At 42.5% G+C, this 12,612-nt stretch overlaps 1 protein-coding gene across 1 annotated transcript; it reads left to right on the forward strand.

Annotated features, from left to right (window-relative positions):
• Positions 1 to 3,886: 3,886 nt before the first annotated feature.
• On the forward strand, positions 3,887 to 4,825 carry LOC135887825 (olfactory receptor 5G9-like). Its single transcript, XM_065415598.1, has one exon. The coding sequence runs from the start codon at positions 3,887 to 3,889 to the stop codon at positions 4,823 to 4,825; it is 939 nt and encodes a 312-aa protein (XP_065271670.1).
• The last annotated feature ends 7,787 nt before the right edge of the window (positions 4,826 to 12,612 follow it).

Here is a 12,612-nt window from a genome sequence, read left to right on the forward strand (position 1 = left end):
GGAACATGAAAAACCTGTGGGAAGCTCATGGGGTGAATCACTTGGTTGCCACCCCTCATCACCATCAAACCAATGGTCTGGTGGAGAGGTTTAATGGAACTTTGGGGGCCATGATACGTAAATTCGTAAATGAACACTCCAATGATTGGGACCTAGTGTTGCAGCAGTTGCTTTTTGCCTACAGGACTGTACCACATCCCAGTTTAGGGTTTTCACCATTTGAACTTGTGTATGGCCGCGAGGTTAAGGGGCCATTACAGTTGGTGAAGCAGCAATGGGAGGGGTTTACGCCTTCTCCAGGAACTAACATTCTAGACTTTGTAAGCAACCTACAAAACACCCTCCGACACTCTTTAGCCCTTGCTAAAGAAAACCTAAAGGATGCTCAGGAAGAGCAAAAGGCCTGGTATGATAAACATTCCAGAGAACGGTCCTTCAAAGTAGGAGACCAAGTCATGGTCTTAAAGGTGCTCCAGGCCCATAAAATGGAAGCGTCGTGGGAAGGACCATTCACGGTCCAGGAGCGCCTAGGAGCTGTTAACTATCTCATAGCCTCCCCCACCTCCAACATAAAGCCTAAGGTATACCATGTTAATTCTCTTAAGCCCTTTTATTCTAGAGAATTAAACGTTTGCCAGTTTACAGCCCAGGAAACTGATGACGCGGAGTGGCCTGCAGGTGTCTACTATGAAGGAAAAAGGAATGGTGGCGTGGAAGAGGTGAACCTCTCCACGACCCTGGGACGTCTGCAGCGACAGCAGATAAAGGAGCTGTGCACAAGCTTTGCACCGATTTTCTCAGCCACTCCAGGACGGACCGAATGGGCATACCACTCCATTGACACAGGTAATGCTCACCCAATTAGAACCCCACCCTACCGGGAGTCACCTCATGCCCAAGCGGCTATACAAAGGGAGATCCAGGACATGCTACAGATGGGTATAATCCGCCCCTCTACCAGTGCATGGGCATCTCCAGTGGTTCTAGTTCCCAAACCAGATGGGGAAATACGCTTTTGCGTGGACTACCGTAAGCTAAATGCTGTAACTCGTCCTGACAACTATCCAATGCCACGCACAGATGAGCTATTGGAGAAATTGGGACATGCCCAATTCATCTGTACTTTAGACTTAACCAAGGGGTACTGGCAAGTACCACTAGATGAACCCGCTAAGGAAAGGTCCGCCTTCGTCACCCAGGCAGGGGTGTATGAATTCAATGTACTCCCTTTCGGGTTGCGAAATGCACCCGCCACCTTCCAAAGACTTGTAGATGGTCTCTTAGCGGGATTGGGAGAATCTGCCGTTGCCTATCTCGATGATGTGGCCATTTTTTCTGGTTCATGGACAGAACACCTGGAGCACCTGAAAAAAGTCTTCGAGCGCATCCGGCAGGCAGGACTAACTGTTAAGGCTAAAAAGTGTCAAATAGGCCAAAACAGAGTGGCGTACCTGGGACACCAGGTGGGTCAAGGAACTATAAATCCCCTACAGGCCAAAGTGGATGCTATCCAAAAGTGGCCGGTTCCAAAGTCAAAGAAACAGGTCCAATCCTTCTTAGGCTTGGCCGGATATTATAGGAGATTTGTACCACACTACAGCCAAATCGCCGCCCCGCTGACAGACCTAACCAGAAAGAAACAGCCAAATGCAGTTCAGTGGACTGATAAGTGTCAAAAGGCCTTTAACCAGCTTAAGGCAACACTCATGTCTGACCCTGTGCTAAGGGCCCCAGACTTTGACAAACCGTTCCTAGTAACCACAGATGCGTCCGAGCGAGGCGTGGGAGCAGTTTTAATGCAGCAAGGACCGGATCAAGAATTCCATCCTGTCGTGTTTCTCAGCAAGAAACTGTCTGAGAGGGAAAGCCACTGGTCAATCAGCGAAAAGGAATGCTACGCCATTGTGTACGCGCTGGAAAAGCTACGCCCATATGTTTGGGGACGGCGTTTCCAACTACAAACAGACCATGCTGCGCTACAGTGGCTTCATACCGCCAAGGGAAATAACAAAAAACTTCTTCGGTGGAGTTTAGCTCTCCAAGATTTTGATTTTGAAATACAACACATTTCGGGAGCTTCTAACAAAATGGCTGATGCACTCTCCCGGGAAAGTTTCCCAGAGTTAACTGGTTAACAATTGTTCTTGAAATAAAACATATTGTTAGTTTTTATATAATCAGTAGTATGTCTAAAGGTACATGTGTTTTATTAACTCTGTTTTCTCCTAAAGCTCCAGGAAGAAATCACAGCCAGTGTGGAACCGGACGTCCAACACTATCTGTGATTTGGGGGGCGTGTCATAACTATAAAGGGAAGGGTGACAGCTCTCCTGTGTACAGTGCTATGGAATCCCTCCTGGTCAGAGACTCCAAATCCTTTTACCTGTAAAGGGTTAAGAAGCTCGGGTAACCTGGCTGACACCTGACCCCAAGGACCAATAAGGGGACAAGATACTTTCAAATCTTGGGGGGGGAAAGGCTTTTGTGTGTGTCCTTTGTTTAAGGGGTTGTTCGCTCTTGGGACTGAGAGGGACCAGACATCAATCCAGGTTCTCCCCATCTTTCTAAACAAGTCTCTCTTATTTCAAAATTGTAAGTAAAAGCCAGGCAAGGCGTCTTAGATTTACTTTGTTTTCTCAACTTGTAAATGTACCTTTTACTAGAGTGCTTATCTTTGTTTGCTACACTCTGAACCTAAGACAGAGGGGAGTCCTCTAAGCTCTTTAAGTTTGATTACCCTGTAAAGTTATTTTCCATACTGATTTTACAGAGATGATTTTTACCTTTTTCTTTAATTAAAAGCCTTCTTTTTAAGAACCTGATTGATTTCCCCTTGTTTTAAGATCCAAAGGGGGTTTGGATCTGTATTCAGCAGGAGTTGGTGAAAGGAAGGAGGGGGGAAGGGTCAATTTCTCCTTATTTAAGATCCAAGGAGTTTGGATCTGTATTCACCAGGGAATTGGTGAAGGTCTCTCAAGGCTACCCAGGAAAGGGAATTAGCTTTGGGATGGTGGCAGCGGACCAGAACTAAGCTGGTAGTTAAGCTTAGAAGTCTTCATGCAGGCCCCTACATTTGTACCCTAAAGTTCAAAGTAGGGATACAGTCTTGACAGGGTATGTCTACACCCAGCCGCTAGTTCGGCGGCTGGGAATCGAAGTTCTGGGTTCGACTTATCGCGTCTTGTCTGGACGCGATAAGTCGAACCAGGAAGTGATCGCCGTCGACTGCGGTACTCCAGCTAGACGAGAGGAGTACCGCGGCGTCGACGGGGGAGCCTGCCTGCCGCGTGTGGACCGAGGTAAGTTCGAACTAAGGTACTTCGAACTTCAGCTACGTTATTCACGTAGCTGAAGTTGCGTACCTTAGTTCGAATTGGGGGGTAAGTGTAGACCAAGCCTGAGAGAATAAATTCTCTATGGCCTGGTAGCTTGAACACTCACCCTGGATACAGAAGACTATGTATCCTCTAACCCTGCACTGCCTCTTTAATGATTTATGCATAGAGGTACAGCTTCAAGAGGAGAGACTAAGGGAGCCCCACATCAGACTATCCATTAGTCAGAGCTGAGCAGGGAATTTATGAATACCAGTAGGACGTGATTATAGGATTTAGGCATCTATAGTGGCAGTTAGATTCCCGAATCCTTTTGTGTATCCAGCTTATTTTGCTTATTTAAAACACACAAATGCCATCTCACGTCTCTCTTTCTCTCGCTCTCTAAATTTAGTCTACTTAAAACACACATTTTACGGAATGGAATAGAACTCTTTTTACATTCATCCTATGGAACAGATGATCTCCACATACTATTTCAATTTATTTTCATAATAAGTGTTAATTTCATTTTTTTTTCTGGTCTTCCAGGTCACAGATTTCCTGAATAAATGAAAATGGAAAATCAAACCACAGTGACCGAATTTATCCTCCTGGGACTTTCCAGTGACCCACAGATGCAGATTTTCCTCTTCCTTGTGTTTTTAGTTATTTACCTAATCACTCTGGGTAGTAACATAGTGATCATGGTGGTGATAAGAGCTGATTCTCACCTTCACACTCCTATGTACTCCTTCCTTTTCCATTTATCCTTTGTTGATATCTGCTATTCCTCAGTTACGGTGCCTAATATGCTGATGAACTTCCTAGCAGAGCGCAAAACTATTTCTGTCATTGGCTGCATTGCTCAGATGTTCTTCATCCTCCTCTCAGCTGCTACTGAAACTTTCATTCTCTCAGCCATGGCTTATGACCGCTATGCTGCCATCTGTGACCCATTGCGTTACATGGACACAATGAGCACAAGGATCTGTGTTCAGCTGGTGAGTGGTGCATGGGCAATAGGCTTCTTCCTTGCCCTGCTTAACACTGTTTTTGCCCTCAAGTTGCATTTCTGTGGGCCCAATCAAATCCACCATTTCAGCTGTGAGCTCCCTCCTCTATTACAACTTTCCTGCACTGACACCCTCACCAATCAAGTGGTGCTTCTTACTTCTGCTGTCATACTTGGATCAAGCTCCTTTGTCTTCTCCCTGATCTCCTACATTCACATCATCTCCACCATCCTGAGGATACGCTCTGCGGAGGGCAGGCGTAAAGCCTTCTCCACCTGCAGCTCCCACCTTATTGTGGTTGGCTTGTTGTACCTGACAGGTTTTATCCAGTACACAAAACCCAGCTCAGTCTCTTCTGTAGTGCTGGATGAAATATTCTCCATCCAGTACAGTGTCTTGACCCCCATGTTAAACCCCATCATCTACAGCCTGAAAAACAAGGAGGTGAAAACAGCTCTAAGGAAAATGTTGGGGAAATTCAAATTTCTCAGGTAGTGTCGATCTTATTTTAAAAAAACCCACAAAGAACATAGAACTGTGTATAACTTGTGTTTGGGAGATTCTCTGCTCAGGTATCTGACACTTTGATTTAGACCAGCTGAGGTTTTGGCCAATATGGCTCCAATGAACTCAGCAGGCCACATCCCCATTGGTAGAAGAGATACTGGAGCAAAGGGGACAGGATCCTGGGTCTCCATCTAGGGTGAGTGCTAGAAGCTGTAGTAAGTGAAGGCCCAGTAAAGTAAAGTAAAGGCCCAGTATGAGGCCTGAGGCCTGAACTAAAGAAATGGTCAAGACTGTGCTAGCATAAAGCAAAGTTAAGCTGTGAGCCAAAGGCAGGCCCTGCTCACAGAAGCTGGCAGGGAAAGGGCTGATGCTGCAAAAAGAGACATACCTAAAAGGTACTGAACACCAGATATCAGAACACATACTATACTGGAACATTCCACAGATAACATGGAACAGGCCGACCCATCCCAATGACAGGGGCAAAAGGGTAAAATGATGGATAGATTGAACCAACATGTACAAGGTGAGAGGCGGCACCTTACTACGTAGAGGGGTTGTACCTTGCTGTGTAAAGGGGTTGCACCTCAATACGTCAGGAGTGATGTGTAACTTGGTTGTACCCGTGTATAAGAATGTATCCCTGGGGTGGTGTCTTTGTCCGGCCACGGGGGCAGTGGAAAGTCCCGCCACTGAGCCGGGTCCTTGCCAAGAGGCACCTTCTCGTAGTATGCCCGGTAGACTAAGTAATCTACAGGGAACTGCCATTGTGTCCGAGATCGCAATAAACCTAGTCCGAAGTGACTTTGCATCTTACTAAGACTCTGTGGTTATTGGGGATTCTCGTCGGGTTTGCTGTATCAGCTATCTGCGCAGAGCTGGGGCAGCACACAGAGGGAACACACGCACGCAGCCGAGTGACATCAACAGGAGAAAGCAGAAGCACCACCCTGGTAGCATCTCACAACACTGGTGACCCCGACCGCTGATCTGGTGAGTAAGCGAAACTGCCGTGGTAAGAATCGCTATCTAACATGGCAGTAAACCTCGAGCTAGGGAACCCCCTGATCCCCTCCCTTATGATCCCCATGGAGTTTGATAACTGTTGGACCCGCTGGATTGCCAGTAAGGGGGGTCCATATGAATTTAAAAAAGAGAGTGGGGAAACATGGACTGGCTTATGTAGAGCGATGGTAGAAACCGAGGCTCTGAGAAACAGTAATAAGAGTAAAAAAGCAAGAATTCTGCAACTTATGTCTCTGGCAGTGAGATGGCTCAGACAGCATGCTGGAATGCTGGCCAAACAAGTTACAGAAAAAACAGGAGAGGTAGAAGAGGTGACCCGGGCAGTTGAGCACTGGAAAGCCCAAGCTCTGTTAGCAGGGCAACAGGCGGTCCAAACTCATGATATGGTCGAGCAAGTAAAGCAGGAAAATAAAAAATTGGAAACAGCTGTAGAAAACCTGCAGAAGCAAAAAATGCCGTCCCCTGGGGTTCAGTGTTCTTCAGGTAGCTACCCTGTGCCTGAAGAATGGGGACAGAAGTGGGAAAAGGTGGTCCTAGTAAAATTAAAAGATGAAACGGGGTCCACTGCATTGCAACCACCACCTTATGATAAAAGCCAGGTTCCAGTTAAACTTAAACTGAGACCTAGACTGGTGCCTGTCAGAATGGGACAAGTAAGTGCACAGAAGGAAAGAGTAGCAAACAATACTTTCACAGAATTGGTAAATCAGATAAAGGAAAATATGAAACAGTTCACAGAGCACATTAGGAGACAGGAGCTGCGACTCGATTGCAGGGGAGTGAATAAAAAAGAATTTCAAAGTAAAAAACCAAAATTGAGTGGGTTAACACCTAGAATTGATGCATTAACACATGGAGTTGCCCAAAACCAGTTAACTGCAGCAAAAAAGGGCACTCCCGCCATCCATTTGGCATGCACACAAAAGCAACAGACATTGGGGGAACAAATTCAGGTTTTACAAGAGCAGGTAACTACCCCCATTCTCCTCTCAAAGCCAGGAAAAAAACTAGTGGTGCGGTTCCTAACTGTGCAGGTTCCCAACTGCTTTGACCCACGGAACCACACTCCGCGCTCATATCTGAAAATAGAACCTTCTTTCTCAAATATTTTTACATACCGGTTAAGTTTTGTCCTTTATATGCTTTCTTGGTTTGCTAAATTTGCTGCTGCTGCCTGTACTTTCAAATATCTTGATAGAGTTAATTTCTCTTGGCTCAGGTCTCGCTACCTTCCTAGGTTGCTCTTCACCCCCCCTCCTTTCCCCCGCCTCTCCTCAATTCTGCTCTCTTTCTTTGTTTTAAAAAGTTAAAAGTTATAGTTTTTACAGAAACCTCCAAAAGATACAGCAATTGAAAACAGAATAAAACAAGAAACAAAAAGAAAACAAGGTAAAAACTTTACTTTAAATAAATCCAGTAAATTAAGTATTTTAACCCTTCAGGAATGCAACAGCTGGAATTATTCCTAACTTTCTTGAAGATATGGTTGCCAAGCAACAGAAATGCACACTCTGCTTCTAATCCTAACCACTCACTAATATTTGAAACATGGGCTTTTCTTATTTCCATATAGCAGAGTTTTAAAATAATGTTAAATATAAAGTAATGCAAAATTCCTTGTTACCAAATTAATACAATATATTTGGCAAATATTAATATATTTTTAAAAATTTATGTAACAAGTTTTAAATAAGGTAATAATTTGTTTATTCAAATATAATCCTTTTTATTTTTTTTTTTTGTTTGCCTTACTTTGTATAGTTATGAATAGAATTCTGGCGCCATTTGTTGTTAATTGTAAGTTTGTCCTGTATGTCATGTGTGTTTTCTTGTGTTGTATGTTGTGTGTGTCACGTGACTATTTTTTATTATTTGTATTTTGTTGCAACAAAAATCAATTTTATACCCTTTTAAAATTTTATATATATGTGGTACCACACTATTTTAAGATCATGGTTGGGGTATAATCATAGTATTATTAGCACCAATTTTTTTTGCAAAGTTCAAAAAGGTTTCAGTTACAAATATATGTACATATATTTCTGCCTCAACAAATAATGCAATTGCAAACAGAAAAATATTCTCTTATCAATCACAGTTTTGTTTTGTTTTTTTAATTTTTTTAAAAATTTGTTATTCAAAGAAAAAATGTAAGGGAAAACCTCAACATTAAGGTAAAAGTAATATTAACAAAATGTTAATTTCTTGTTTGGGCTTTTTATAAACTTGTTTGCATTTTTAAATATAATTATAAGAATATCATAACCAAAATGTTTTAAAACAACAATTTATACATAAAGCTAACCAAACAATTTGAACAGGTTTCCACCTTTGGCTCCCAAACATAAAGCATCATGAAAGTATACCCTCAAATACCCTCAAAGTACTGTATTTAAAATTTATTTTGGTTTAATTTTATAGTTGGTTTTATTTTTTATACTTTTCTTTTGTTATGTTATGTTAATGGGAAGCAGTGGTTGTTAAAGTTGTGCTTCTAAACAGTTAACAAGAGTAAAATTGGTATCACAAGCAAATTAACTCTAAAAAGCTTGGTAAAAATTCTGTTAACTCCTCCTTTGCTGAAACAAATTGTTCAGCAAGGGAAAGCAATACACCTTCTCATGGAAGATTGTGAGCATTTATTTTAGCCGTTAAGCATTACATTTCGTATAAAAATATTAGTAATGCACTTCAAATGAAAATGAATGTCTATACAACAATTGCAAAAGTATAGCTTGTGTTATAAAAGGCTTGGTCCCTATTACATTGTTCTTATTACATTGTAAACAAACTAAGTTAAACTGTGTATTAAGTTTGAGTTACTGAAAACAAAAACAAAAAACAAACAAACAAAAATCCTTTATTATGTTAACTAACTAGCTGTTTAAGTTGCATCCCACAGACCAAAGACACCAGAAAATATCACACCCTGAAGACACCAGATGATATCAGTATACAGTGAAGAAACCCCCAAGCATCAAGAACAGAAAACTGAAGTGCTTTATAAATAAGAGACTGGTTAAATACACCTCTATCTACCATATATGGACAATTAAGTTAACAATCAGCTAAAAACCACTAGCTGGACCATAATAAGCCATCATTTAATTTCAACTTGGTTACTATGTAAAAACAACTGTATTATTGCTGTACTACTGTATTATTGTTGTACTGTTGTCTTATTGCTGTATTGTAATATTGCTGTACAACATTTACAATGTGCATAACCTTGCTAAACTGTTTAACCAATACACAGGTAAAAATCAACAAACAAATGGCAGCAAACAACGTGAAGGCAAGGAAAAAAAGTGGTAAACAAACAAAAAGTTACATAGTAACTACAAATTGGGTAAACAAATTCCCTGTTAATACCAGTCATAATTTGGGTCAGTGACACTGCATCCTAACTAAGGCACATGTTATTCAAAACAATCTTGTTCAGTGTCTGGGTACCAATACTAAATCCTGACACAGCACTATTTGATAAATTGGTTACTGTCCATTCAGTAGGTTATCTGGAAGACAGCATCCATAAGAAACAACTGGATCTATGTCAACTACTGGTGTATCGCAGAGCCGTGCAATCAATGGAACAGAGAAGCTAGCCACTTCTGTTTCCTGCCCAGTGAAGCTAACCAGAGGGTGACAACTAGCAATAAGGGTGACCTATAACATGAATGGACAGTACTGGGTAGTAACTAAACACAATATATTTATATATAAAGGCCTCAGTAGTAGTGTCACTACTCCAAATTTCTGTTTTACTTCTCATATGCATAGCACTGTGGGACACACTATCACAATCCCTATCCCAATATTTCAAAACACTCAGCCTACTACTAATGATGATACAGGTGATAACTGAAATTGCCCTAATAGGAGTGTGTTTCTATCTGTGTCACCAAAGTAAAAGGGCCAGAATACAACACCGGACTGGAAAACATGGTTATGCTTGGATATAATGTGATGTCATATGTACACATACATACTATACATATATGCCCATACACACTACAAATATATATGCCATCTCCATATAATTCATATATATTAATTATTTGGGAGTGCCTCTAAGGCTCAATCATAATACTACATTCCTCAGTCATGGTCCCGGGCCTAACATTCCCAGGCCCACTATAAGGGACTAAAAAATAATTGGATAATAAAATCTGCCTATCAGTCGTATGTGGGAATGTGCAGACTAAAAAGACGGATGGGGCATGAGTGTATGGATGGTAAAACAAGGTAACCACATAACAGTGTTTAGCCCACTGGGTTATCCTCAGTCCATGCATTATGCTTTCCCGGGACGATGGGTAAACATCCTCCCCTTAAAAAGACAAAAAGTGGGGGAATGTAGTAAGTGAAGGCCCAGTAAAGTAAAGGCCCAGTATGAAGCCTGAGGCCTGAACTAAAGAAATGGTCAAGACTGTGCTAGCATAAAGCAAAGTTAAGCTGTGAGCCAAAGGCAGGCCCTGCTCACAGAAGCTGGCAGGGAAAGGGCTGATGCTGCAAAAAGAGACATACCTAAAAGGTACTGAACACCAGATATCAGAACACATACTATACTGGAACATTCCACAGATAACATGGAACAGGCCGACCCATCCCAATGACAGGGGCAAAAAGGTAAAATGATGGATAGATCGAACCAACATGTACAAGGTGAGAGGCGGCACCTTACTACGTAGAGGGGTTGTACCTTGCTGTGTAAAGGGGTTGCACCTCAATACGTCAGGAGTGATGTGTAACTTGGTTGTACCCGTGTATAAGAATGTATCCCTGGGGTGGTGTCTTTGTCCGGCCACGGGGGCAGTGGAAAGTCCCGCCACTGAGCCGGGTCCTCGCCAAGAGGCACCTTCTCGTAGTATGCCCGGTAGACTAAGTAATCTATGGGGAATTGCCATTGTGTCCGAGATCGCAATAAACCTAGTCCGAAGTGACTTTGCATTTTACTAAGACTGTGTGGTTATAGGGGATTCTCGTCGGGTTTGCTGTATCAGCTATCTGCGCAGAGCTGGGGAAGCACACAGAGGGAACACACGCACGCAGCCGAGTGACATCAACAGGAGAAAGCAGAAGCACCACCCTGGTAGCATCTCACAACAGAAGCATCAGGATCTAGAGCCATTCATGCTCTCTCTCTCTCTTTGGGCCAATATCTCTTTCAATCTGACCCACTGACTTCAATGGAACTATGGCTAATTTATACTACTTGAGGATCTGGCCAGTTCTATGAAAATAACATCTTTGTCTATTGCATTCTGTAGTTCTTCTAGAGTATTTTGTTGATAACCCAATTATTATCTCTGGTATCTTATAGGATTCATCACTATTACTGTCTCTGTCTCCAATAATAACAATAATGAGTGTGATCGCCAGCTGGGTCAAGATGCACAAAGGAATTAAGGCTCTATTAGGAGAGATTGAGAGACACACATATCAGGTATCCCATATCGCAGTGGTTAGGATACCCACATAGGTAGAAGCAGATCCCTTTTTAAAAGCTTGTTCCTTATCAGGCAGGTCTGCTACATCCCTAACTGCTAGAATAAAAGTTGAGGGGTTTCCTCCACCTAATTCCTTCTTCTCTCCCCTCTCTCACTATGTTTTTGCCACCTTAAATGGGGTTAGAGACTTCCCAGCTGAGAATCCCAAGGTGAAGGAGGTGCCTTCCCGCAGAGGAGATAGGGACTGAACTCCTGTGACAGCTGCGGGGTTTAGAACACAACCCCCTGCTTGGCCTTTCCCATTGGCTAAGGAACGATCTGTCATGTTGGCATTTTTTAATCCCATTCCTAGTTGCCTATGTCTTCCCTTTCCCTGTGTAGGGAGTCTGGCCGCCCAACTCAGGCTCTGGAAACTGAGTGATTTAAAAAAATCACCTAAAAGTTATCCACTACAATGCTCAGCATTAGAACAGCTACGTCCCTTTGTGAATCTAACTCTGGGTGTAAATCCACTTTGTTCCATTGATTTAATGGCACTATATGGATTTACATGAACTGGGAATCTGGCCCATAGTCTCCATATTCTAAAGTGATTTTACATTCCTCAAATTTCCCTCACCATTGATTTGGAAAGACCCGCGTATCATCGAGTTTCCACTTAAATCCTAAACATAATAGGAAGTGGTGCTGGCACTATGCACCCCAGTGAAATTCACCCTTAGATGCAGCACCACAGATGGTAGAAAGCAACATAACTCCTCTGAAAGAAACAGGGCTACACCTATATATGTCAGCTGAGGATCTTGCCTCAGCAAATAAAGTTATGATTCAGAATCCACCTTTTGTCAAAGTTGGTCTTACAGAGATGTGGTCTCGGGTAAATCAAGAGTCAACCAGCAGGCTGGGATTTTCAAAAGAGTTTAGGCAAGTTAGGTGCCCTTCTTCTATTGGATGGGGAAAATGTTGTCTCAGTGACATTCCCAAGGTCAGTCAGAAAGTCAGTGGAGAGGAAGATATTGAAGCCTGATATCTTCCATCCCTGTCTCTGCCTTGAATCACACAATCATCATGTGCCCACTGGTAGTCCCATATCTCTTCCCATCTCAGCCTAGGACTAACAGAATGCACTCCCTGTCCCCATTATGAAAGACACCACCCTCTCCTCCTGGTTTCACAGGGAGAATTTCTTCTTTCACATTTTTCACAAAAAATGAATAGAGCTGGTTGAGAATGGGAATATTTTCATGAAAAAAATCATGTCCCTCTTTCTCATCAAAATTCACAACTTTTGCAACCAGC

Source organism: Emys orbicularis, chromosome 13 (assembly GCF_028017835.1).
Source record: "Emys orbicularis isolate rEmyOrb1 chromosome 13, rEmyOrb1.hap1, whole genome shotgun sequence".
NCBI classification, from domain to species: Eukaryota; Metazoa; Chordata; order Testudines; family Emydidae; genus Emys; species Emys orbicularis.

Coding starts and splice junctions, on each gene's coding strand:
- LOC135887825 (XM_065415598.1), top strand. CDS start 3,887: ATGAAAATGGAAAATCAAACCACAGTGACCGAATTTATCCTCCTGGGA.